The following is a 27,749-nucleotide window of genomic DNA, read 5'->3' on the forward strand; positions in this document are numbered from 1 at the left end:
GTAGTTAAATGTATCTATCAATAAAGAACATTTTTTCATATAAAAGATTTTTAATTAATCAATAAAAATGTATATAGAAGTATATTTAAATAATAGAGTGTAACATATATTCTGTAAGCGTTTCTTATGATCATGTCCTATGTTACGTCCTCACCTTCATTCGCAGATGTCACTATCGCTCATCTCAAATATTACCAACTAGACTAAAACATATAATTAGATATAGATAATAGATTATAATTATAGAACTATAAGTAGGGACCATAACAATAAGTAAAGAATAACTAGTAGATACTAGAACACTTAAGAATTATCTAACAATGATTCAACACGCAGTAGAACAAATAAAGTTGTTTTTAAGTTACCATTAACATTCCAACAAGGAACGCTTAACGATAACACAAATGTATAATAAAATATAAAGGGAAACTAGAGTACAGTACGCGGCAACATCAGAAAGTTTCACGAAAAGAATGTCCTAAGTCAACAACAAACAATTACGTGGACTGGACTCTGGTGTGGCATCAGCCGATGAGCCAGCTCACCCTGATGACGCAGGAAGCGTGAACTCCAAAGTCTAGATAAACATTACACTGTACGACGGTTTCCCTCCTGATAATTAAATTGTATCGCATTACTAATTAAATAAATCGGAGACTATTAATTTCAAATTAAATCAGTTTATTTCGGAGGAAACTCGAGTCCACCTACTGACGACACTGGAGGTCGTCTCATCCTAATTCTCCAGACCCCTTTATATTATTTAGGGCCGGTTCTTCTCAAACCGCGCGGTTACGAGGACGTAACACCTATAAAAAAAAAAAATGTAAACTCTGATGACAGTGCAATTGTCTGTTATATCCATCGTTCCTGTGGGAACTTTGCGTTCAAGGGAATGCTGTTATCAAAGTTATTAGATTCTCTCGCCAGCATGTCATTCAATGCACGTTTTATATAATGAAATTAACTTGTTTGTGTTCGACACGGTTATTCATGTCTAATGTATATAAGGATGCACTTAACATTGTGAATGCTGTCTTGAAATAATGAGAAAAAAAAATATATACCAATTACTGTGATAAGAATAATATTGTATGTTATCAACCATCATTCGCTTAAATAATAGCAAATAGTTTGAGTTAAGCATCAGACATGACCATCTATTCCGTTTAACAATTCAGTTAAGTACACCTCACGTGTAAGAGAAAATTATAACAGTTGATATATCACGTCGAGTGCAGTGCAGGACAAATACTGTACATATTTATTTTTACTGACATGCGAGTTTACACACTGGCTAAGCGGAGGGTTGTCGGAAGGATTAATCGTCCGGCAGAATCCTCCGCGACAATAAAACTCGCGTACAGCTTGTTTCAAGTTTCACTTCGGCTTTTCCTCTGATTGATTTCTGCTGCTCTAAAAATTTTTCCATGATACATCCGGCTGATAAATCTGGACAGCTGGCTCTGGTTGTCGCTGAAATAAAACAAAAGTGAGTAATTTTTTATTAATTGTTTTCGGTGTATGTAATTTAAATTTAAATAAAAACTTATCACTATTTTTCTTTATATACTTTTGTCAATCATCTGAACTGACAATCGTTAAATTCTCGTTTACTATTGTCACTCTGCTTCTGGTTGCTGGTGCTCGAGAATAACGAATTACTCGATTGAGTAAATAGTTACTAGACAGTTATTAGAGATGTAAATAACACAATATTTTTTAGCAGTTTTACTCGGTCTTTTATTCCAGAGGCCAGCCATCTGAACCCGCATTCGATACCTGGAATTTACCAAAAAAAAGTCAGTGAGTTTTGATACATTTTATTAATAATTTATAATTTAATTTATTTATTATAAGTGTTTAGCAGAATCGGATAAAATGAGAAATTCAGATTGTCTTCATGTTGCTCTAAGGCCTGTTATTACTCTTGCCCAGTGCTTTGGGCTTTTTCCAGTCAACGGAATTCGAGCACCTGATACTTCTGGTCTTCAGTAAGTCATCTAATGAATAATTAAAATTATGATACTGAAATCAACAGACATATGACATTTTTTTTTTATTTTATTAAAAATAAATTACAAAAAAAAAATATTTTTAAATTTTTGGATATCGAATTTTTTTAATAGAATTTTTATAAAAATTCAAAAAATCGACAGATGTCTGTTAATTTCTGTTTTATATAAAATCTTTTATTTATGACATTAAATTTTGCTGTCACATCACAATTATTTTAATTTTTTTTAACAAACAAATTATGTTAAAAAAAATTATTAAAAAAATAGACTTGTAGAAATTTTAATAAATTAAAAATGCAATTTTTTTAAAATAATTTTTTTGTTAGAAAAAATTAAAAAATTGTCAAGTGACAATGTAATGTTATTTTTCATGTAATTTTAATTTATTTGAATTTATTATTTTTAGATTCACTTGGAGAAGTTTAAAAATTTTGTATTGTCTATTGGCACTTATTATGTCGATGAGTATGACAGTATGCAGTTTTATTCGCATTATCTCAACAAAATTTCACACTACCAAAATGAGTAAGTTTTAATAATTGATAACAAAAGTATAGAATTTATTTTTCTAATTTTATAATAAATAATTTATGATACTAAAGCTAGCTGACAACTATTAATTTTTTTTTAATTTTTATAAAAAGTCAATTACAATAAAAAAAAAACTATTAAAAATTTCCATTAATAATTTTTTTTTAATTTTCAAATGTGGAATTTATAAAAAAATTTTTTTCATATCAATTTTATTGTTATAAAATTCTAAAAAAAATTTATTTAGCAGATATTTATTTAGTTTAAACATGTATAAATTTTAAAAAATTAAAAATGCAATTTTTTAAAAATTATACTTCGGAAAAAATTTGTTTTGTTAAAAAAAAATTAAAAAATTATCAAGTGACTGCTAACTTTAACGTCATAAAAAATTTCTACAACTTTAGTGTCATAATAACTTACATTGTTTTTCTTTTACAGCAACTCTGGTATTTTCGGTATCATCTTGTTTAACAAATATAATATTCTTGAAATTGGCAAGAAAGTGGCCAGAATTTGCCGCCTCGTGGGAAAAAGTAGAACATAAAATAAAAGTCCGGTATCGTCAACCACCCAAATATTCTTTGATAAAAAGATTTAAAATAGTTACAGTAATAATAATCACGCTTGCATTTTGTAAGTAGTTACTTTTTCTTCTCTTAAATAATTTTTAGAATTTTTTTTACAAATAAATTATAACAAGAAAAATTTATTTAAAAACTCTAAAAAATATATAAATACAATTTTTTTTAAAATAATTTTCGAGACCTAGTTTATTTAAAAAAAAAACTGGTTGTGTCTGCTAATATTAGTATCATAATAAATTGACAGGTGAACATGCTTTTTCACTAGCATCAGGATATATCAGCGCCCGCGAATGTGCAGATCTTCACGACAACTCTGACATCACGGCTGTTTACTTCAAAAATCAATTTCCCCAAGTGTTTACTAAAACATCTTACGCACTGTGGAAAGGAATTGTCGTCCAGTTCACCCAGGTTCTAACAACTTTTTCATGGAATTTCATGGACCTGTTTCTTATTTTAATATGCACGGCATTAACTCATCATTTTCATCAGCTGAATGAACGTCTCTATAATGTTAAAAATAAGGTAAAGTTTTAATCACATAATCACAAACAGTGAAGAAATACAAAAAATTTTATTTTAATTATAGGACTCTTAAATTAGCATTCACTTGACAATTTTCTAATTTTATTTAACAAGTAAATTTGTTTTGAAAAATGATTTTTAAAAAATTGAATTTTTAATTTTTTTTGCTATAATTTATTTATTAAAAAAATGTTTTTAATTATCAAATATCTACTAAAATTAATTTTCATAAATTTAGCAGTTACTTGATCATTTTTTTATTTTATTTAACAAAAAATTGCATTTTTTATTTTTTAAATTTCTATTTGTCATTTTTTTGTTTAATTTTTTTCTGCTATAATTAATTAAAAAAAAATTTTTTTCAATGATCAAATATCTGCTGGATTAATTTTTATTTTTATTAGACAATGCCTGAGTGGTGGTGGGCAGAAGCTCGATCTGATTACAATGATCTCGCTAATCTTACCCGACAAGTAGATTCTTATGTCGCGGATGTTGTGCTTCTTTCCTTCGGCACTGATCTTTACTTCATTTGTATTCAATTGATGTTTTCATTTGAGTAAATACCAAATGAATAATAAATCTTCTTTAAATTTAAATTAATCAATTATAAAAAAATTATTTCAATATTTCAGCCGCATGACAAGTTTGATGAGAACTATTTATTTATGTTACTCCTTTGGATTTCTTCTTAGCAGAACAACCGCAGTGTCTCTTACGGCAGCCTCCGTTCATGATGAATCTCTATTACCGGCTCCTATTTTATACGGCGTTCATGCATCGAGTTATTCTACAGAAGTATAATCAATGATAACTTATAAAAAAAAAATATTAATATTTAAAAAAAATTTTTTTTTTGTTTTAGGTAGTAAGATTTTTAACCCAAGTAACTACAGATAATATTGGTCTCACAGGTATGAAATTTTTTTCCATCACTAGAAGCTTCGTACTTACAGTAAGTATTTCTTCTTTATTTTTTTAAAAATAATTTATCTGAAATTATTAATGGATTTCATGATAAATTATTACAATTTTAGGTTGCCGGCACCATTGTCACGTATGAGCTGGTACTGGTACAGTTTAACAGTTTTCAACAAACGAGCCCCTTAAATATGACGAATGTATGCGAGGTGAAGTAGTACCGCAATGCTCCTATATTTTTATGGCAAATTTAATCAATCAATGCACTTATAGTAATAAAATCTAATACTACTATCATTACTTTCTTTAAATAATATTTTTTCAGTTGTTAAAGGAAAATAATTAATCAGCTATTCAAAGGTAATTTGGGTTTCTTGTGCATCATTAAAAAGAAGTTTTATTTTTTAATAAAATCTAAATCATTTTTTTCAACACATCATGAAAAATCAACAATATTTTAAATTTTCAGTGAGATATTAATTTAAAAAAATAATTAATTTATTATCATACAATAATATTCTCAAAGTTAACATAAAAATGTAAAATTTATATAATTAATAAATAATTAAAACATGCGATGTTATATTAATTAAATAAAAGGTTTTTTATTTGATTAATTTTTTTAATCACGTTGTTCATTACTATTTTAATTATATTAATACACATGTTACTTTATTATTTTTATTTTTTCATTGCCACATTAAATTGCAGCAATACAACTTCATAAGTAACGATTGCTCCAGCGACCTAAATCACAAGAAGTTTAATTGTTTATAATTAAATAAATTAATTTAATTAATCAACTTACTGCAAGCATAAAATTCCTTGTAATATAAAAAAATTTCAATCCAGTTAATGCTACTTCATCAGTTGTTAATTGAAACTGAAGCCGTTGCATCTAGATAAAAAAAATCCATAACAAAATATCTGTTAACAAATCTAATAATTGACATTAGGAAAGTACATATTAAAAATAGGTCATACCTCAACTGTATAATTCGCTGCAGTAGAATTGTAAAGTATTGGTAGAGCAACTTTACTTTGATCATTAATCCTGGCTGTAAATAAAGTTACAGCGATTGTTCTGGATAGTAAAAATGCAAAAGAGAAGAAAAAATACACTGTATTTAACATGCTCATATCTTCAGTCCTGTTGAAGAAATATTTTTATTTATTTATAATTTTTTTTTTTTAAGTCAATCTGGGAAAAAAAAATTTCTGGGCCTTACGATAGACCGTTAAGCAATTGAAGGCATATAAAATATAAATTATTAACGAATGATAACAAAATAACAGGTGACATGCCACTATCAGTTCGTTTAACCAGACTACTCAAAGTAGCATAATTCTCTCTAAATTCTCCCCAATCGATAGTTGAATTTTTAATCGACGAAGTCTTCAACAAATATTTATTCAAACTCTTGTATCTTTCAGCGAGGCCTGTTGACACCAGCATAACAAAAACATCTGTGAAATTCCACGTGAACGTCGCGATTTTGCTGATTGTGAACAAAAATATTCCTAATGCAACATTATAATTTACTAAAAAAAAAAAAATTAATTATTTATCATGAACTTATTTATCTTTTTTTTTTTTTTTTTTTTTTTTTTTTTTTATTACTCACAGCTGCTGAGAATAAATGCATGAGATTTTTGACTGTAAATTCTCAGTGAATCTTTCCAAGTATTATTTGAGCTCTCCGGTTCTCTATTATCGGGTAAATTCACCAGGATACTCAGTACATGCTCAATAAGAGCTAGAGTCATGATTGTAATAGTTATCACGCGGAATTTCCAGCAAAGCCGCGGTCGCGATTGTTTACACCTATAATTTATCACGAACTATTATTATATCTAAATTACTGAGGCCTATTTATGTTATGACATGTTACTTGAAACTTTCATCAATTATTTGTAGAATCAGGATAAAATATAAGTATGCGAGCTTTTTTTTATAACAAAGTCAGTTTCGAAAACAATTATTATATATTCTACTCGACTAGTTAATCTGATTATATTAAAATAAATTGAGATAAAACCTATCTAGTTGTAACTCCATAGATTTCCATTGTTGTTGAATGCTAATCCATCGTGGAGATAACCACATGAATAAACCAAGGCCAAAGAGACTATTGCCATAAAAAACCGCACCTGCTGTTGCTGCTGCTATTCCTCCTGGAATATTATTTAAAAAAAATTTTTTTTTTTAAATTCAAAATTTTTTTCATTATTATTATCATGATTTTTTATTTAGAAAAAATCTCGTATAATAATAATAATAATAATAATAATAATAATAATAATAATAATTTTTTATTGAAAATTCTATACATAATAAAAGATTAAATAAAAAAAAATTGTTTGATGTCGGTACAAAAGAGATTGACTAGAGTGCTCTTATGAGTATACTCAAACTTTAAATATCTATACTTTATATTTAACATGGGTTATTCTCATGGCAATTTTTATTATCGTTCTTATGAACGCGATGTCAAATGGCGGCTGCACATGCGCCCCATGACTTAGCGGGAAGAAGACCGGCAAGCCCGGGGCACGAGGCCGGTGGGGACGCCATGAGCGGCAGTTGTACTAGGACTAGTGACTAGTGCAATATACCTGCGTTCTCTCTGACAAAGAAATTATTCCATTGTGTTTTATTATTTGCTAACGTAATTAATTATCAGTTAATTATCAGTTCTCATACTTAATTAAATTCATTGATTCGACATTTGTGCATCAATTTTAAACTTAACATAAATTCGTGGTCAAATATTTAAGACGCTAATAAAAGTACGTCGTACTTAGCGTTTAGCATCGCGGCCATTGTCTTCAATCGCGTGATAAATTAGACGCAATAAATTATCATTGTTAAAAGTTTGTCAAGAATCTTCAATTCAGTTTCATAATATTCAATTATAATTAAAATCATTGTTAATTAGTTATATTTTGCAAGTGTTAATTGAATTTAGTCAATCGTAATTATTAACTTAACTTCATTGATGTGCTTTATTTAATTAAATTTAATCGTGTTAATTGTTAAATTCAAATCAAATTTACAAGAAACAAGTACATTAATAAATTCATATATTTAATAATTTGTTGAGTTATTCAGAAAGTAATTTAAATTAAATAGTAAATTCTCGCGTAAATTAGAAAACTATATTCAACTACTAATTTAAACAAAATATTCAAATCATTTAAATCAAAATTAATTCGATCCTCTCGGATCATAACATAACTTGATCCCACTGATCAAGGATTCGATCCCAGCGATCAAGGATTCGATCCCAGCGATCAAACTTATAACACAACTCGATCCCAGCGATCAAATTCAATACTTGAACCTACTGGTTCTTTCAAACCATTCTAAACACACAGTCAATTCTCTTCCGATTACAAACACACGATCCTTTCTGATCATAATTACATTTTACATCTCTACTGAGATATTAACGGTTGACGGTTAACCACAATAACCTAACGGTGGCTGAGATCTATTCTCACCCTCATTGCACAGCAGTGCAAACATATATACATTCATATCAACACACATATTCATTCACATATCTCTCAACTGTAACATCTTCGAGGAGTTTTTCTCTAGCAATTGCTAGAGTTTTCTCCTCTTGGGGAATAAATTAATCACAATTATTCACCCCAACACCGAGTCTTTTATTTTAAACAGATAGATCCTGAACCAATTCCTAACTAATCAACTACATATAGAAGAATTACGGAAATTCTCCTTAGTGGAGAGTTTGCGACAATATAAAAATTTTTTCATTCTTACATAATTAATTTTATTTATTTATTAATCAATAAATAATTTTTAAAAATGTAATAAAATAAATAAATAAATAAATAATTAATTTTAATAAATTATTTTTAACTTACCATGAATTTGAAATGCATATGAGTTCAAAGTTCTAACCATGTGAATAATAGAAATTACAGCCATAAAAATAAGTGCTATCATTAAAGTAATACTATAAAAAGTCTTAAGTGAATTTAATTTAAATGATAGCTTCTGAGATGATGGAGCACGTATACCATAGAGCGGTAAAACTCCAAAAAGTTGTGCCACAGCCAAAATAGATCCAATCGCTTGGTGAAAGCTTTCATTATTCTGTAAATAAATAAACGTTGGATATAATTTAAAGAACAATGCACACTCTTGATAATTTAAATTTATTTCAATACCTCGTCTGGTGAGTTACGTTTACTACTAACTTCTGGCGCTAGAAAATTCTTTACTGGTATCGATCGATTAACGGTGTAATGATGCAAAGCTCTGTCATCTCTTGAATTACTCATATTATTATCTTCAGTGACTAGAAATGGCCATGCCTTGCGACACGCGCTCTTGTAATCAACACTGCGTCTAGTATTGCTGTAAGACCCTTTTGGACTCAACATCACAATTTGTGTCCATTAATTTTAGATATTAAATCGCTCATATGTGTATTTATAAATAAACTGCAAGTGTTAGAAAAAAAAACATGTTTATCTTGAATGAATTAATTATAAAAATAAAAAAAGTTTAGTTAAAGGATAGATAGTATCATGTTGATAAATTAATTGTTACACCCAGTTGTGAGCTCCGACGTATTGGCGATGATTAAACACATAAATTTGTCAACTATATCTGTTCTATCTTTGGTGGAAAATAAATTTTAAATAAATAATTTTTTTTTTTTAACATTTAATTCAAAATCAATAGAAATTAATTTTTAGTAAAATGTGTATAATTATTAGATTAATTGAAAATATAAAAATTTAAAAACTTACCTAATTTTTAAAAATAATCTTGACATTTGACAATGATCACTGATAAATTTTAATTATTAAATAAATAATTATATTATAATATTACTAAATTAAGTACTTAAAAAAATATCAAACTATATGCTAAATAGAAATCATAAAAGATAAAAAAGAAGTTACCAGCGTTGAGCTTAAAAGTAGACTAACTCGTAAAAAGTTCATAATCCCGCGATTGAGCATGCACTTGCGCTTTACTGCGTGTTAAATCAGATAGAAAAAAAATCACGATCTGAGAATAAAGATGATCATTTTTATGGACATGTTACCCTACGTGTTGACAGATGTTTATCTAATTTACAAATTCATCGTCGAATGAAAAGATTAATAATAAAAACACCAAGTTGACATACTTGATTTAATTTATTGTATTTTACCATATAAAATATTAATCACTCTACCACATAGCTCGCTGGAGACCGGCGATTTTATTATAATCAGCCATGTGCCTGAAGATAAATCTTGAGAGTCTCCACCGAGAAAGATTACCACGACTACGAGACGTTACCGCGCATCTCCCAGTCAACTGACTTCTAGATGATACTCTTGGTATATCTTCTATCATTTGTCTGTCAGCAATTTCCTGTTAAATAAAAAAAATCATATGTTAGAAAAATAAACAGATGTCATCAAATTAAAAGCCATAGAAAAGAGGAAAGAAGTTTATAATTATTAAAATCAACATACTGTAATTTCCTTGGGTAAGAAAGTACATCTTTTGATTGCTATTAAACGAGCGCGAACTGGAGCATATTGTTTTACAGCACGACGTCTTTTTACATCTCTTTTCATCCAGGCATTCACCCACTTGTCATAGTCATAAATTCCGGCTGCTCCAACTTTGGGTGTTGGTACCGGTGGCTTAGCTAATACATAATCGGGTATTGGTATATCTGCTTTATGTCTCACTTGTAACTAAACAATAATTTTAAAAAATTAAAAAAATTATGAGTGCAATTTAAAAAAAATATTTTATTATTTATAATTTTTATTGATTCAAAAAATCAAAAATTGTTAAATGTCTCCTAGTTTTAATATCATATTATTATGAAAATTAAATTAGCTGACATCTGAAAATTTTCAGTTTTTTTTTGGTTGAAAAAAATTATTAAAAAAAATTACATTAAAGTTAGGAGTCACTTGATAATTTTTAATTTTATTTATTAAACAAATTTTTTAAAAAAAATTATAACACTGAAGTTAGCCGTCAGCTGTTGATTTTAAAAATTTTTTTAACAAATCAATTATTACAATAAAAAAATGCTTCCAAAAATTTTCACTTGCAATTTTTATTAATTTTCCCATGTGAAACTTTTAAATAATATTTTTTTTATAACAATTAAATTCCTTTAAAATTCTAAAAAAATTTTTAATATCTGTCAACTTCAGTGTCAAAAAATTGCATTTAAAGTTGTTTTTGTCATATTTTATTTATTAAAAAAAAATTCCAAAAATTATTAAATATCTGCTGAATTAATTATCAAAAAAAAAAAAAAAAAATAATTAAAAAAATTTCAAATGTCTTCAAATTTTAGTATCACACAATAATTGAGGTTATTTTTTTATATTTACTTGTAAATAAAAATATAAAATCAAACCTATTTTTAGTGATTTAAAAATTAATTACATTATTATTATTAATAAATAAAAAATACTTACCACAGTGCTACGTACTCCTAAAAAATTTATTTTAGATACTGCAGACCACAACGACCTTAGATTCGCCATTTCTAAGCACTCGTAATTTCAGTAAGAGTGGCTGCAAGAATTATAGATTTTCCGGCAACTAATTTTTAATTGTTATTATTATTTTCAGCGCTGTCACATTTGAAGTTATCAAAATTATTTTATCTTTCAAGTTCTTAGATTAGATGCTTTGTTGCTCTCCTGCCAAAATTAGATATAGTGGGGGTCAAAAGGGAACAACCCCTGGTCATTTTTGTTGATTTAAACCAGCTGATCAGCGCAACCGCGGCGCCACCTAGAATTTTTAATTTACACAGGAACTAATCAGCATTATTAGACAGCTGTCTGATCACTGCTAAGAATTGCAAAATTTTTTACAACTAAATTCTCAATATTTAAAGTTAAAAAATAAATAACAAGAGTATTTAATTTCCAGTTCCGCACTTATTGGTTTCCAAATGTTACGACAAAACCACCTTTGTAATTTGTTTATAATTATTATATATACAGCATACTGCTATAAATATCAGCAAAGTGTATGAAAGTATTTATTAATTGTTAATAACATTATAAAATTGACCCCGCCTTAATTAGAGCAAGTGAAGATTTAAACAAATCAATTATAACTATAATTCATATTATAACGAACTCAACAAATACATGCTTATTGAGCAACTTTCAATATTTAAGATCAAATAAAACTAATTAAATATTACAAAATTATTATTAAGTAGGATGAATGATGAAAGTAAAAAAAATCAAAGAAAAAAAAAAAGATGTTCTTGTCGAGTATCGCAGATATAGGATTTATTATTCCGTATAATTAGAAAATATAATTAAGCCGAACTAAATTATGATGTTAATTGTTAAACAGGTGTTTATATAATAGCTCGCGTAAGTTTGAATTCAATCTTTTTACCACTCGTGCCTACATGGTGACAAGGAGACGCGTTATTCATTGATTTTTTTTTGTTGATTATTAGTTTTTTTTTTTTTTTTTTTTTTTATAAACCTAAAAAAGAAAGTATACAATAATACAAATATGACAAAATTTAATAAGATATAATTAATTATGCAGCAACAGCAGTAGCCATAATTGATTCCCGACGTCCTTTCCTACGGAATTCTTTACGATGAAAAGAATTTCGGATTGAACGTTTTGATGGATAAGTTAAAATATTGTTGAAATATGGCATGGCTATTTTATTACACTGAACAGTGATAATAAACCGTCTTGATCTTTTAATATCGTTATTAGTTTGTCTATTCTTTGCAGTCTTAAAACTATTTGAATTTATTTTCATTATCGATGATGTTACGCAAGTTGTCATTGTTTGTAATGAATGCATCTTCCTTAGATAGTCACATGAGAGGCTCAAAGAGAGACGACAAATTACTGGTGCTACTATATGCCGGCATACACCCGGCGGCTCAATTTTACGCGAAAACAGGTTATTTCTTCTTCTGGGCTTTTTCTGCAGCCTTGGTGACCTTTCCAGTAGCGTCCTTGAATGATACGGCTTTGATGACACCGACGGCAACGGTTTGACGCATGTCACGTACGGCGAAACGTCCAAGAGGTGGGAATTCTTGGAAAGCCTCAACACAAAGGGGCTTGCTGGGAACAAGGTTTACAATAGCAGCGTCACCAGACTTGATGGCTTTTGGGTTTTCTTCGGTGGTTTTTCCTGTACGACGGTCACATTTCTCCTTGATCTCTGCGAATTTGCAGGCAATGTGAGCTGTGTGGCAATCCAATACAGGCGTGTAACCATTGCTGATTTGTCCAGGATGGTTCAATACAATAACCTAAAAAGGAATTAAATTAATAATTAAAATTCAATTGTAGTAAAGTAAACAATTATTAAATAAAATAAAAAAAAATAAAAAATTGTTAAACAAATAAATTGATACTCGGACGCCTTAGGCCATCATTGAAATTCTCTGGTGGAAACCACGAATGAAGTAAATTTTTCATCATCATTGCATCAATTTAATAACATAATTTATTGCTCTCGAAAAATAAATTCCGATGATATTTACCTGAGCGGTGAAGTCAGCAGCTCCCTTGGGTGGGTTGTTCTTTGAGTCTCCAGCGACGTAACCACGACGCAATTCCTTGACAGAGACGTTCTTAACGTTGAAACCAACGTTGTCTCCGGGGACGGCCTCAGTGAGGGCTTCGTGATGCATTTCTACGGACTTAACTTCAGTGGTAAGTCCAGCGGGAGCGAAAGTAACAACCATACCTGGTTTCAACAAACCAGTTTCGACACGACCGACTGGTACTGTTCCAATACCTCCAATCTTGTAGACATCCTAAAATAAATAAACAATTTTCATTAATTTAAATATTCATTTTACAAATAAAAAAAAAAAAAAATTTTTTTTAATTAAAAAATCAGACGCGTTAGGCCGTCATTAAATAAATTTCCGGTGGAAACCACGAATGAATTGAACTTTAAATCATCATGAAAAATTGATTGAATATTTAATAGTTGATAATAAATAAAAAAAAAAAATAATAATAATAATAATAATAATAATTACCTGAAGGGGAAGACGGAGAGGTTTGTCGGTGGGTCTGCTTGGTGGCAAGATAGCGTCAAGGGCTTCGATGAGGGTGGTTCCTTCACCGTTACCTTCTTTACGTTCAACCTTCCATCCCTTGAACCATCCCATTTTGCTGGATGTCTCCAACATGTTGTCTCCGTGCCATCCAGAGATGGGGACGAAGGCAACAGCGGCTGGGTTGTAACCAATCTTCTTGATATAAGAAGATACTTCTTTCTTGATTTCCTCGAAACGGGACTCGGAGTATGGTGGCTCGGTGGAGTCCATCTTGTTGACTCCGACAATCAATTGCTTGACACCAAGGGTGAAAGCAAGAAGAGCGTGCTCACGGGTCTGTCCGTTCTTTGAGATACCAGCTTCGAATTCACCAGTACCAGCGGCGACGATCAAGACGGCACAATCGGCCTGAGATGTACCAGTGATCATGTTCTTGATGAAATCTCTGTGTCCAGGAGCATCGATGATGGTTACGTAGTACTTGGCAGTTTCGAATTTCCACAGAGCAATGTCGATGGTGATACCACGTTCACGCTCGGCCTTCAATTTGTCGAGTACCCACGCGTACTTGAAGGAACCTTTACCCATCTATTTGGAAAAAATAAAAAATTTGAGATTAAATTTGTATTGTATTTTTTAAAAAAAAGTTATTATTTATATTATGTATCAGATGACTAAAATTCCAACATTGAGCAAGGCCCCGGCACCTTAAACGAAGCTCATCGGTCGAAATCCGATATGATTTCAAAGCCTACTCATCATTAAGCAAATTTAATTTGTCGAGTGTTCCCGAATAAAATAATTAAAAAATGAAAATTTACCTCCTGGGCTTCCTTCTCGAACTTCTCAATGGTACGTCTGTCGATACCACCACATTTGTAGATCAAATGTCCAGTAGTGGTAGACTTTCCAGAATCTACGTGTCCAATAACGACGATGTTAATATGAATCTTTTCTTTACCCATGTTGAAGGTTTGGTTTTTTTCAGTCGAGTCAAAATCTGTTAATTACGGCAAAATCTATCAAACAAAAACAAAAATTAATTATTATTAAAATCATCTGAAATATATTTTATTTCTTAAAGTTAAAAATAGTCTAAAAAATTAAAATCAATAAATCAACATTCAGACGCCTTAAGCCATCATTGAAATTCTCTGGTGGAAACCACGAATGAAGTATAATTTTTCATCATCATCATGCTAATTTATTTAAATTATTTTTATAAAATTTACACGTGCAACTTAATCAGAAAATACTTGGTAAAAAATTACTTTTACTGAAATTTGTGAAATGAAATTAAAAAAAAAAGTGGGATAAAACGAGGGTCTTCTTGGAGCATCCACGTGGCGATGCTCTGAACCTTCGAGACTAGCCAGCCCGGCAGCCATTTTGTATTCCCGAGTTCACGGTGACGATATATAACTGTTATAATCGTGACGCTTTATGTTATGAGTATTGCAATAATGCCGAGTTAAGCTGCTTTAATTGAACATTGCGTAACTAATTCTAATCGATAATTTTAAAAATATTTAGTATTGAATGTTAAAAGTTATCATTACTAAAAAAATAAGTATCTGATATGGAGAATTTTAAAATAAAAAACTATCGACTCGCCGACATATTTATACAGTTGCATCCGGATCAATTAAAAATTAGTCACTGAGTCGGCAAATTATTTTGCAACATGAGGCAATGAATCATTAATGCATGTGTTAGTACAAATATGTCGGAAGTGATATGATAGAGATAATTCTTAATATCTACAATATGTAATGTAAAAATTCTACGACTTATAAAATATTTATTTTTATACTTAGAAATTACTATCGACTTTGGTGTATGTACTATAAATACTTAATTATCAAGCACTAATTACAAGTATTGAGCGAATAAGTATAATATTGAATATTGAAGTAATGTCTGGAAAAAAAAATGAAATTTTAATAAAATTTAACCGGCGAAAAATGTGCATTTATAAAATTGAGAAGATTGAAAGTAGCGAATAGTAATTTATGACAATCGGTGGCCATACTGCATCCGGTTGGTCGTGATTCGAAGCGTTGCGTTCCCGTAGCGACAAAGAAAAATGAATTGAACCGTAAAATAAATTAAAAAAAATGTGAATTTATGATTCCCAAGACTCGTAATTATTTTCTTAAGTAATTTACATTATCTGAAAAATAAAAACGGATATAAATAATATATTTTTCAACAAAGTTTTAAAAAATCCTCGTGTAAGGCACAGCCGGCAAGATACGAACATACAAAAAGACCATGCGTTGAACTTGAAATTAATAATTACACCGCGAATATTAAATAATTAACAAAACTTACAGCACAGCACTATTTTTAAATATTTTAATTTTAATTATTTTTAGTACCTAACAGTCGATGCTAATTCCTTGGTATATTAATTTTAGGATTATACTTGAGTGCAATATTCACGCACAACCACTCACCTCTAGATGCCACGACAGAAAGAGATTGTTCAACTGAAGTGACATGCGCGTTTACTTCCCAGCCGTAGTCTCGAACCAAGCGCCCTCATCATATCGATCACTCCACAGTCTTCATTATCAAGTAATTAGATATTTATTCATTTATTTTATTTTATTTAGAAAAATTTATATTATTTAAATAATTCTTACGATTTTCAGGAATTTATTGTCATCATGCTTGGGGATCATTTTTCTTTTATTTTATTTATTTAAATCATTTAAAGAGGCTCAAAGGTTGCTGAAGATGCTTTTGGGCTCGAGATTATTGTGCAGGAGTGAGGCGTGTCTCGAGTATTGTATACATACACCAAGTCGCATATGTGTGCAACTATTGTATATATAATATCTGGAACCCTACCCGAATATGCATTTACATACTTACATATATGTATTTTGCGCTTGCATTTATGAAAATGAAGTTAGCTGACATTTCAAAATTTTTAGAAATTTTGAAAAACTTGAAAAACTATAAGTGCAATTTTTTATAAATATATTTTTAGTTGTAATTTAATTAATAAAAAAAAATCAAAAATTTTTAGACGTCTGCTAACTTCAGCGTCATCTTGCATTTGTATTTAGCTTCATCCGGGAGACTAGCCATCTTCAACAAGTTATGATTTATTCATTCTCACTTTACTAAATCTTGGTAGTTATTGTCAAACAATTTTTAATGAAACCCGATTATTAATAATCGATAAGAAATTTATTATTAAATGTCGATTTTATTTTTAGGTGAATTTAAAATAGAAAAATAATCAATTCTTTGGAGTTTTAAATCGAGAGAGAAGAATCGATTTTGTTTGTGGTCGAGCTCAATTATTGGTGATTCAATAATCGGCTGTGTTCGTGCTGTTTGAAGAATTCACTTTTGCGCGGACTAACAGTTGACAATAACGACAATACCAAACATGTCGCAGATAAAAATAATTAATTTAAGCAATATATGTCGAGTGTGCCTTAAACAAGGATTTAAAACAATGTCACCGATATTTGGAGACACTAGTAATAATATTGCTGATGTTATTAGTTATTTAGCAGACGTTCAGGTAATTTAAGGTTATTTTTTTATTACAATGTTTACTATGCAGTAACAGTTGTATATTTTTAAACTAACATGAAAATTAATTTTGCTGATTTTTAATAATTTTAAGAATTTTAGCGGCAAATAAATTATTGCAAAAAAAATAGGAAAAAAATTGACATCTAAAAATTAAACCAAATTAAAAATGCAATTTTTTTTAAATAATTTTTTGGAACAAAAAACAACTGCTAACTTTAATGTCATAAACTTACTCTAAATTAAATTTTAAACCTGTTCCAAAATATTATATTAAATTGTGAATAGCATTTATTTTATTTTCTTTAATGCTTTTATTGAATAAAACTTAAAAAGTAAAAAAAAAAAAAAGAGACCTCTGATTTTTTTTTTTTTTTTTTTAAATAAATTATGTAAAAAATTATATTAAAATTTTAAAAGTATTTTCACATGCTATATATAAATTTCTTTTTTAAGTATTTATTTTATTTTTACAAATAATTATCTAATTGTTTAATTTAATTACAGATTAATCTGCAAGATGGTTTACCTGCTACTATTTGTTTGAATTGTAAAAGAAAAGTTGAAGAGTTTTACAAATTTAGAAACTTGATTGAAGTTTCAGACAAAACTCTCCGATCTTATTTGAAAATAAATAATGAAAATGATCTGGATTCCGATGGTGAACAAGAAAATATTTTCCCTGACAATAATGATTCGGGAATTACTTACGTAGTTACGATGCCCAATGATTCTACGCAGGTAAATTTTTTTTACAGTCCTTTAGTTTTACTATAATCAATAGCTTATTTAAAATAAAATGCTTACAGATATGGGACACTGCTGATACGTTGGAATTGAAAAAAAATGCAGATGAAGAAGTAGAAATATTCGATCAAGATGTAAAAATGGGCTTATTTAATGAGAACGAAAATGATGGAGACAAAAATAAGATAAGTAATGTACAGAAACAGAAAAAAACTATTGATATTTTTTGTGAGTTATGTTCTAGAAAATTTAATTCGGTTAAAGATTTAAAAGATCATGTAGATGATCACTGTTTATCAAGTGAGATCTATGATAAATCTTCTCAAAATAAAGTTGAAGAAGAAATATCTTTGAAAACTGAAATTAAACAAGAAGAATCAAGTTTGGATGAATTTGATGAGAAATCAATTGAACCAGACAATTCACAATTATTATTAGACGCTCTGACAACAAATTCTGAGCCTGTTTCTGAAGAAATCGTTAAATCAAATTCTGAATCTGAAGATATAAAAACGAAGACCGCTGAAGCTACTAAACCTCAGAAGAAACGAAAGAAAAAAACGAACGAGACAAAAAGAACACAGAACCGACAGTTTCCGAGAGTTAAAAATAAGTTAGATAGAATAATTGACCAAGGCGGTATTTGTTTGGGTTTTAAATTCAAAGACAGTTATTTTGAAAGTGTTGTACTGTGTAAATTTTGTAGCGAAGAACTAACGACAGACATGATAAATGATCACGCTAGTCATTGTTTGATCCAAAACCGTAATTTAGTGTGTGATGAGTGCGGTCAACAGTTTGACGAAACCGCGGAGTTGAAAAGTCATAAAGCAACTCACTCATCCCAGCCGCTGACATGCATTCACTGCAATACTAATTTTTCAAACATAAACACGTACAACACACATATGAAAAGACATACACTTGGCAGTCGGTTTAACTGTGAAACGTGTGGAAAAAAATTCTTTTCAAATTCCGAATTGGTACGACATGTTCAAAAACATTTGAACAACAAACAGTTTACGTGCAATAATTGTGATGCGTCGTTTGTGACACGTCCAGAGTTAACCCGGCACCTCAAGTACCACACAGGATTCAAGAAATTTAAATGTCATATATGTGGTAAAGCTTACTATGAGTCAGGTCACTTAAAAGTACACATGCGATACCATTCTGGAGAAAAGCCTTACATTTGTCAGACTTGCGGTAAAACATTTATTACAAAATCAAAATTATTAAGACATGAAAAAATTCATGGATCAAAAACATAACAAATAATTATTAATAATTGTCGGTACCAACAATTCAAGTGTAAATAATATTTTTATTTATTTATTTAATAAAAAAAAAAAAAAAAAAAAAAACTCATGGTAGGTTATTTTTATTTAAAATTTTAATAATCCAGATTATATACGCTCTGTGTACAAATCCAGTTAATTTACTCATCAAAATGTATAACAGGTGTTTATTACCGCGTCGTCGCACAGTGGATACAACTCAACATACATCAATTGTACCTGCTAGTATGAAGTTCTACTATATTCGCATATTCTCATCACCAGGCGACCCTAACGAAGCTCCTCTTTATACTCAATCTCTCCTTCTCTTTATCTTTCCTCCTCACTCTTTGTGCTTCTTTGCATACTTGATTACTCGACTGTTTTATCTGCTGGCCATTAGAATGCAAATTTTTTTTAAACAAGTTTTATCTTCGAGCCAAAAGTATGTACATAGTATGTAACTAAAGATAGTAAAAAAATTAGTTTAAAGGCATCAAGGAGATTAGATCGATATCAAATGCACGAAAGCACTTACACAAAGGGTTACTAATCTATTTTATTATTTTTTTTACTCTATTTATATCCTCCTTTTCTTCATTACCCTTCACATTTTATAAAAACCCGTCGCGCTTTTAAAGTACTTTCTCTATAAATTTAAAAACATTATACACAGTGATGTAATTAACGCCTCAGAGCATCCTTTTCTATGGAATTTCTCCGAGCATGACTTACATATTACTTGGAGCTTTCGTGTATTGAAACTGGTATAGAGTGAAGAGAAAAGAACGCCACAAACTGTTAACTTTCAAGTAAACCTACCGAGTGTACCAGCATGGATCCTTATGTAATACTATACAAGTACGCGCTTCAGACATCGTCCGGATGACATTGTCAAGAGTATAATAATGATAACGCTTTAGATTTCAAGTTATATAATTCGCTGTTGTCCTAAACAATAGCTCTTATCATTCGTTGTAACGTTATATATTTATTAAAATTTATAATACGATAAAAGCCCGTGAACAATTTTATTAATTTCCGTTTAATTATTTTTAAATAGATTTTAAAAGCTCAATATTATATTTTTAAAGAATAAAGACCTCCACACAGTCGGGTCATTAATAAAACTCGTAATATATGCGATTCATTTAAAATGCTAATTAATCTTTGTATAATTGCTCAACACGGAAATATCAGCACCCTTTTTAATTACTCATTACCGTAATTAATTATTAATATTAAAAATTTTAGTGTAATTACATTTTAATAATTATTTTTTTATAGTTTAAATATTTTTACTGTCGTCAAAAAATTGAATTTGCGATTATAGTATTAAAACGCGATTATATAATAGTAAAAACGTAAATTTTATTTCTAGTCATTGTGTTGTTCATTCATCAACAACAAGAAGACACTTTGAGATGTAGAACTTGTGTGGAAGTATAACAATAAAGTCACGAGTCTCTTGTGAGCCGTTGTCTTGGTTGTCATAGCCGTTGTTGTCGGAAAGCCAGATATTTTTTGCCTCTACGATTATTATAGTTATTATTTATTTCTTATCTCTTGTTATATTCTTTTTATATTTCTTGCTCTGTTACTAAAGCATAAAGAGTTCTGTGACGGCATTTCTTGTATATACATTGTTTTCCGTTGACAATTCACACTCAGCGTTTTTGCAGATCGATCCTGTCAGCATTCCACGGCACCAACAGCACTAGCAGTCGTCTTGGGTTGAAGAAGTGTACAAAAGTGCTGCAACTCTTTCCGAGAATTTCCCAGATACCTTGGGACCACACTGAAATAAAAATAATAAAAAAAAGATTATCAATTTACGCCTGGTAACGAAAAAATAAAGAATAAAAATAAAATGCAGAAAAAAAATGGCAATAAAAAACAAGATGATTGAATTTCTTTAGGGTGTTCAGCCAACAAGAATTCTTCCAATTTCGTATGTCTCTCTAACACGGCATTTATTCCCACCAGGCCACTTGAATCGAATCCCAAATCGATATACACAGAATATTGACAGTGCAAAAAGAAATAAGAGCCGATGCAGAAAGCATCTGGACGTCTATCACGTGTGCATTATTCAATAGTGAAGAAAGAATTCGGTTAAAAATTTACGACTGAGAATACCAAGTAAGACTAAGGAATAAGAAGAGGCTGACAATGAGCAAAAAAAAAATCCTACCCAAAACGTACTGCTGTAAATTATGCAACTGGAGACAGAAATTCAATACCGTAAATTGACGGTTTTTAAATTTATTAAATAAGCCATTTATTAAATCTTTAATTTTCGTTACTATAGAGACAGAATTGAAATTCTCGGTACGCAGAGCAATGACATTTGTTGTATTAATTGCTCGAATGAATCACTGAAAGAGATGAGATTCGCTGGTGGGTTGAGCGTCTAAATTGAGTAGCAGTACTCAGTACTCTCATTTGAATTATTACACACCGTTGAGTCTTAACCAGTCAACACACTTTAAGGCTCCTTTATCTTTATTCTATATCCAACGGAAAACCACATATTTACGACATCATGTGTGCATAATTCATCTACACTTGGCACTGGTTCCGTCCTGGAGAAGACACCAAGGGCTCTGTATCATTCTCTCTCTCTCTCTCTCTCTCTCTCTCTCTCTCTCTCTCTCTGGGTTTTTTGAATAATTTTTTTATCTTTGTGCCGACATTAAACTCTCAAACACGGTCTCGGATGCATAATCTCATCTGAAAATATTTAGGTTTTTTTAAAATAAAGTTATTAAATAATTATTATTATAAAAAATTAAAATTAGAGAGGGAAAATATAAGTTTTGATTAAAATCTGTGAATATTTAATGAGTTGAGAAAATGAGCGCGGGTGGTTTGATTCTCATGTTTCCTTAGATGAACCCAGAGAAAATGAGTAAGGAGGAAGAATATATATATGGAAGAATGGTGCAAATACACTATGCTATGTTTTATCGTGCTCGCAGTACTACCAATGAGATTATAAGAGGTTGCGTTACAGATTTATCTTGAGCGTGCCAACGCAAGCTGATATTTTTTTTGAGTCAGCATATAAACTAGAAGAGAAAGAAAAAAAAATAAGATTCAAGGCTTTAATGTTGAAGGAATTATAATTTTAAGTACTTTAGTGCAAGATAGTTAACACTTTTATAAATCAGGAAGCTTAATCTCTTTTTTTTTTTTTTTTGTTTTTTTTATCTATCTATCGACTAGTAAAAATATATACCGCTAAAATGAGAAGGCGCAATGTAAAATGTTTTAGCAAATAGCTTGATAAAATTCTTTAACAATTGACTTATTTAATTCAAATTGAGTTAAAAAAACGCTTGTGCAATTTCATTAATTTAGAAATTATTTTTTTAAAACCAAAAATTTCATTTTATTGATTTTAACTTTACTTCAAAAATTGCAGTAGATTATAATTAAAGTCAAATAGAAGTTGAGCAACTCAGTAATTTTAACGAAGCTCAACATCCAAACTCCAAATTAAAATTTTAGTTAATTAAAAAAGTAATTTGACAAAGTTTAACAAATAAATTATTTTCTGAAATTAAAATCTAAATTCAATAAAAATAAATTAAAAAGTTAATACAGATTTAAAATTTAACGATAAATCAACATGTTTTTTCAATAAAACAAGCAAAAAGTATTCTGCAGTGCCAATACAGGCATAAATTATCTGTAAGAGGTTTCCTGTTATTTAAGTTGTAGTTGATTAAGCACCAGCGAGTAATACAACGGAATTAACTTCTCAACATTTCGGGCAAGTGGTTTATTCTATACGTATATATAGAGCTCTAGCAAGCTCTAGTGGCTCACAGCATCCGGCTTTATACGCGAAAGTCCTCGAATTAAGCTTCACAAACACAAACAAAGCCGTGTTTTTTTTTTTTTTCTGGTAGAACTTGATTGAAAATTTTAAACCCTCAGATATTAAGTTTAAATCTAAGTACTTAAACTCATTATTATCTGTAAGTACTCAATTCCGAAACTTTTTTGAGGAACAATACCCATTTTAACAGAATGCATATTTTAATAATCAAATCTGTAAAGTGAAATAAAAAAAATAATTTTAATTTAATGAAACATAAAAATTTCAATATGAAATAATTCAGCAAGATAATTAAAAATTATTATGATCAGAAAAGTTATTCGAGGTATTTAAAGAAGCTATTCATTGAAAATTTATTGGCTCGCTCGCTCGAGTGGATACTCAACTGGTACACTTTCATACACGATAGGTACCTATGATAAATCGATGGCCATAATTATTATTGAAATTTTAATTAAAATTCAATAATTAAATAATGGTGATAAAATTGTGAAAGCAATTACTAACTGTCAGTGACATTGACCACGAGAAGGGTCCGCTCACTACCGGTGACCGCTACAGCCCAAAGTGATTTCCTCCCACGAGGCTAAATGAGAGATTAGTCTCCCTCAATTAAACTTATCAAAGTACACTAAGTTTCATAGTATGCTACTAAAATTTATCGAACACGCTCGCTGGGTTAATTTGAAGCTTTTACAACTCAAAGACTTTAATTGATTACATTTAAGAGCCGGAATAAAAAAAAAACAGCAACTTTTTTACGCTAAAAAAAGAAGAAAAAAAAAACAACATTATGTAATGGAAAAAATGAAGAAAATAAATGAAATAGAAGAAAAAATTTATAGACTTACTGGTTTCCTGATAACTGTGTGGATAGTATCTCCATCCGGAGTCGTCCAACGTAAATAAATAAGTCCACTTAAAAGTATTAAAAAAGTTCCAAGAAAAACCACCCAAGCATGTGCATTTTTCGTACGTGTCAGGAGCTTCTTCGCCGGACGTGTTGTCAAGATTTCCCGCGTTGGTAAACGTAAATGTCGAGCACGTCGGAGAATATTTTCCAGCCGTCGCTGAGCTTCGTCAACATAATCCGTCGTCTCCATGTAAGTTATTGGATTAATTTTGTTAATTTTTTAGTGCAAAAATTTATCTAATTAAAATTTTTAAAGTTGATGTGACGGCGCCTACACCTTGGCGCCAATGTTTACATCTACATTGTGGAAAAAATCCGAGTAATGTTAGGTAAGGTCCAGGTAAAGGTTATTAATATCAACACTGGATTGCTGATGATGATTGACATTGTCACATGTGGTTTTTGGTGTTGTTTTTATTTTTTACTATGTATGATTTTTTATAACTGACTATTTATTTTTATTTAAGATGAAGTAAGGACTTTTTGTGATATCTATTAATTTTTTTTTTTTTTTTAGCGCCGTGAGATCCTGCTCGGGTAAAGTCCTGTCGAGAACTGATTGCTCATGTCCGCAGCTCGGCCGGATTTAAATTTTAGAGCTTTTAAATCTACCACTTTGGCGCCACTTTACAATAAATAAAATGGCGTTGGTGAACTTTAATTTTTATGAAAATTGTCTTGTCTGGAGAAATTAGTGACAAAAATTTAGAAAAATATATTAAATTTTTTAGAAGTAAATTTTTTAATGGAAAAATAATATGACAAGCAAGTAAAAATAAATTATAATTAATATAATTATTATTACTTGTGATACTGAAGTTAGGTGACAGCTGTCAAATTTTTGAATTCTTATAATAAATTATTTACAGTAAAAAAATGCTTATAAAAATTTCGAGTAATAATTTTTTTTTATTTTGACAGGTGGAATTTTTTAATTTAATTTATTTTTAATAATTTAATTGCTATAAAATTCCAAAAACATTTTTAATATCTGTCAACTTCAGTGTTAAAAAATTTTTAGAATTTTTTTTTATTGAAAAATTATTTAAAAAAAAAATAAAAGAAAACATTTCACATGTAGAAAATTTTAAAAATTAAACATGCAATTTTTTAAAAATATTTTTTTATTATAATTTAATTATTAAAAAAAATGAAAATATTAAAAACGTCGACTAACTTTATTATTATTAAAAATTAAAAATTTTATTGTTTTAAGATTCTAAAAAAATTTCTAATGTCTGTTAACTTCAGTGTCATATTATAACTTAATAAACTCTTAACTTTTTTTTATAGTATTGTTAAAATTTATTCTTTAAAATAATTTTAATTTAAAATGATTTCTAATTACAGCGCACGCGTGATAAATTTCAAAAAATTTTAATTAATCATTATCGCCATCTACCGGTTGATTAAGAAAACCCCGTTGACTGAAGAGTTATCGATTGAGATTGCATACACTCGGAAGGGGATTTTTTATGATAATCCGAGTGTCTGTGAGTTAACAAGTTTGCGTGTGTGAAATGCTAACGAAATAGCGGGCGGCAAACTGAATATAATTACATAAATAAATAATTGAATAAATGTGAAAAAGACAAGAAATGATTTAAACTTAATAAAATCGTCGAGGCAAAATAATCATGGCCTTGTACGACAATAAACATTGGCTTCTTTCATACATCCGTGACAGTTTTATTTCTACAGATGACACTGGTTTGTATTGCGACTCGTAATCCAACCTAAAACTTTTTATTGTTATTATAGTTTTATCAACAATAGTACTGAAAAAAATACATTATTATACAGTCAATATTTATTGCATAGGTATGTGTGAAGCTGTAATGCCGAGAGAAGATATACCAAAGCAACTAAAAGCCAACGGTGCCCAGTGTTATCTAGGATTTGAAGAGAGCGATGATGAAGATCTTGATGCTTTGACTGAGTCATACGATATACAAATGGGTGATTATATTTATTTATTTATTTACTATAAATTACTTATTATTGTACTTGTTACTAGTTGGGGTATCGTTAATTTTAGATATGAGTTTTGGTCACAGACCAAGATCAAATACTGCTCAGAAGCTTGAAAAAATGGAGCTTGAGCGTAAAAAAACTGCTAGAGTTAAACATATAAAGTGGGAGTCAAGATCTGTACGTTTGACTAAGGAAGAAATTGCTGAGTTGTTTCAGCAAAAAGATTTTCGTAAAAAAAACAATAGTAATGTTAAAAATCAATCATTATTGTCTGAACAATTAGTTAAATGTCCATATATTCCTGTTAATCGTTTTATAGAATACGTTAAATTCGATGGCAGTGTAAGTTAATTTTTTATTTTTTAGTAAGTAGTTAGACGTCTGCTGTTTCCATCATTGCATTGATAATTTTCTTTTCTTTTTTTTTTTTTCAGGGTTTAGTTGGAGTACCAGTGCGTAAATATCGTATATTTATGTGTATACTTCCGAAAGAAGAGCGTGTTTATCCAATGCAAGTTACTGTGATGTGTTCAGCAACGGTTGAAGAATTTATCGGTTTAATTTGTTATAAGTATGCTACAGAAAATCCTAACCATAATTTAATGTAAGTAATTTTTTAGCTATTTAAATAAAAATGTTCGATTAATAATTAAAGTAATTTAAATTAATTTTGTCTTATAGAAAAGAAATAAATAAGTATGGCTTGTATATAGCTGAAGATGATGGAGAAGTAGATGGTGACTTTCCTTGTCTAGATCCAAGGGAAAAAATAGGTAAATTTGAATTTTCCGCTTTGGGCTTAGTGGAAATGCGTCTGAGTGATCGACAACGGCATGAGCCGACTGGACCCGTTCTTCCTGTGAGTACTGGTGAAATTAGAGAGGCAACTGAAAAAGAACAAGAAATTTTCGCTCAAGATTTAGCGAGAATGAAAGGTCATACTACAGCTATTGAGGCTCCGCTGTATCAATTATATAGGTACAAAATTTCACCTACTTATTATTTATTGTGGTGATAAAAAAATAATAAAGCATTATTTATGTTGATGAAATTTATTACAGGGTATATGTTCTTCATAAAATGAGAGCAAAGACTGAAATTCATCTTGGTGTATCAGGTGATAAAATAGAAATAGATCCTTTAGTAACGAGCAAAAGTGCTTATAGGTTTTGGAATCGTCAGCATCGTGTCAGTTATCAAATGGAAAACATTGCGTGGTGTGAAATTACGGAAACTAAAGGATCTAAAACATCATTTACTTTAGTATATACTAATCCGTCGACTTCTGATAATATAAGTGGTAATATTTTATTTTTTTATTGATAAAACAGTCAAAAAAAAAATTCATGTTAGTATACAATGAAAATTTTTTTCAGTTTCTTCACTAAGTTCTCCATCTCTTCATCAATCAATGTCATTCAAAACCCATGATTTCGAAGCTGAGTCAACGATAGCCGAAGAAATAGTTAGAAAAATAAATCATATATTAGAATTACGATCAAACAATGCGCGCAAAGAATTTATAGCTCACAGAGAACGTAAATCAATGAGGCGAAAAAGTTTTCATCTTCATAGGTGACCTAAGTATTGGCTATATGTATTTTTAAATTATTCCAAAGATCATAAAATAATGTAAATCATAAAGATATCAGAGTTTCTGAATCAAATTAGGCCAAGTTAAATTTTTTAATTACTTATTACTATAAAATACTAATAATAATACTTATTATTATTATTATACATATTATAATTATAATAGGAATAATATGTTGTTAG

The 27,749-nt window shown here is 29.4% G+C and overlaps 7 protein-coding genes across 9 annotated transcripts; 3 read left to right on the forward strand and 4 right to left on the reverse strand.

The window, feature by feature from the left end:
- Window positions 1–30: 30 nt before the first annotated feature.
- On the forward strand, window positions 31–5,089 carry LOC141536433 (gustatory receptor for sugar taste 64f). Its single transcript, XM_074256944.1, has 11 exons — window positions 31–1,492; window positions 1,727–1,806; window positions 1,871–1,994; window positions 2,425–2,543; window positions 2,991–3,185; window positions 3,381–3,661; window positions 4,066–4,220; window positions 4,297–4,459; window positions 4,527–4,616; window positions 4,699–4,791; window positions 4,908–5,089. The coding sequence occupies exons 1-11, from the start codon at window positions 1,431–1,433 to the stop codon at window positions 4,926–4,928; spliced, it is 1,383 nt and encodes a 460-aa protein (XP_074113045.1). The 5' UTR covers window positions 31–1,430; the 3' UTR covers window positions 4,929–5,089.
- A 73-nt stretch (window positions 5,090–5,162) lies between these two features.
- LOC141536428 (gustatory receptor for sugar taste 64e) lies at window positions 5,163–9,343 on the reverse strand. The gene is made up of 8 exons (XM_074256935.1): window positions 8,783–9,343; window positions 8,477–8,708; window positions 6,622–6,757; window positions 6,208–6,407; window positions 5,812–6,124; window positions 5,567–5,732; window positions 5,391–5,480; window positions 5,163–5,329 (listed from the first exon to the last, which is right to left on the reverse strand). The coding sequence occupies exons 1-8, from the start codon at window positions 8,996–8,998 to the stop codon at window positions 5,264–5,266; spliced, it is 1,419 nt and encodes a 472-aa protein (XP_074113036.1). The 5' UTR covers window positions 8,999–9,343; the 3' UTR covers window positions 5,163–5,263.
- Window positions 9,344–9,747: 404 nt separating this feature from the next.
- Mrps14 (mitochondrial ribosomal protein S14) lies at window positions 9,748–11,327 on the reverse strand. The gene is made up of 3 exons (XM_074256961.1): window positions 11,063–11,327; window positions 10,091–10,318; window positions 9,748–9,986 (listed from the first exon to the last, which is right to left on the reverse strand). The coding sequence occupies exons 1-3, from the start codon at window positions 11,129–11,131 to the stop codon at window positions 9,801–9,803; spliced, it is 483 nt and encodes a 160-aa protein (XP_074113062.1). The 5' UTR covers window positions 11,132–11,327; the 3' UTR covers window positions 9,748–9,800.
- A 541-nt stretch (window positions 11,328–11,868) lies between these two features.
- Window positions 11,869–16,146, reverse strand: Ef1a-f2 (elongation factor 1-alpha F2). Of its 2 annotated transcripts, none has more exons than XM_074256942.1 (5): window positions 16,042–16,146; window positions 14,482–14,679; window positions 13,640–14,248; window positions 13,133–13,408; window positions 11,869–12,898 (listed from the first exon to the last, which is right to left on the reverse strand). In XM_074256942.1, the coding sequence occupies exons 2-5, from the start codon at window positions 14,623–14,625 to the stop codon at window positions 12,542–12,544; spliced, it is 1,386 nt and encodes a 461-aa protein (XP_074113043.1). In that variant the 5' UTR covers window positions 14,626–14,679; window positions 16,042–16,146; the 3' UTR covers window positions 11,869–12,541. The 2 variants fall into 2 exon arrangements, with proteins under 2 accessions (XP_074113043.1, XP_074113044.1); XM_074256943.1 differs by lacking the exon at window positions 16,042–16,146 and adding an exon at window positions 15,995–16,012.
- A 5-nt stretch (window positions 16,147–16,151) lies between these two features.
- On the forward strand, window positions 16,152–19,326 carry LOC141536425 (uncharacterized). Its single transcript, XM_074256932.1, has 5 exons — window positions 16,152–16,240; window positions 16,318–16,804; window positions 16,891–17,204; window positions 17,723–17,956; window positions 18,025–19,326. The coding sequence occupies exons 3-5, from the start codon at window positions 17,067–17,069 to the stop codon at window positions 19,231–19,233; spliced, it is 1,581 nt and encodes a 526-aa protein (XP_074113033.1). The 5' UTR covers window positions 16,152–16,240; window positions 16,318–16,804; window positions 16,891–17,066; the 3' UTR covers window positions 19,234–19,326.
- Window position 19,327: 1 nt separating this feature from the next.
- On the reverse strand, window positions 19,328–24,742 carry LOC141536449 (uncharacterized). The gene is made up of 2 exons (XM_074256969.1): window positions 23,938–24,742; window positions 19,328–21,037 (listed from the first exon to the last, which is right to left on the reverse strand). The coding sequence occupies exons 1-2, from the start codon at window positions 24,187–24,189 to the stop codon at window positions 20,957–20,959; spliced, it is 333 nt and encodes a 110-aa protein (XP_074113070.1). The 5' UTR covers window positions 24,190–24,742; the 3' UTR covers window positions 19,328–20,956.
- A 747-nt stretch (window positions 24,743–25,489) lies between these two features.
- Sin1 (SAPK-interacting protein 1) lies at window positions 25,490–27,738 on the forward strand. Of its 2 annotated transcripts, none has more exons than XM_074256933.1 (7): window positions 25,490–25,709; window positions 25,821–25,958; window positions 26,017–26,315; window positions 26,408–26,577; window positions 26,655–26,951; window positions 27,035–27,273; window positions 27,350–27,738. In XM_074256933.1, the coding sequence occupies exons 1-7, from the start codon at window positions 25,637–25,639 to the stop codon at window positions 27,550–27,552; spliced, it is 1,419 nt and encodes a 472-aa protein (XP_074113034.1). In that variant the 5' UTR covers window positions 25,490–25,636; the 3' UTR covers window positions 27,553–27,738. The 2 variants fall into 2 exon arrangements, with proteins under 2 accessions (XP_074113034.1, XP_074113035.1); XM_074256934.1 differs by having other exon boundaries at window positions 25,491–25,709; window positions 26,038–26,315.
- The last annotated feature ends 11 nt before the right edge of the window (window positions 27,739–27,749 follow it).

The sequence above is a fragment of the Cotesia typhae genome, unplaced genomic scaffold, assembly GCF_013202065.1.
Source record: "Cotesia typhae breed Kobodo isofemale line unplaced genomic scaffold, CoteBio_Ctyphae scaffold_152, whole genome shotgun sequence".
In the NCBI taxonomy this organism is placed as follows: Eukaryota; Metazoa; Arthropoda; class Insecta; order Hymenoptera; family Braconidae; genus Cotesia; species Cotesia typhae.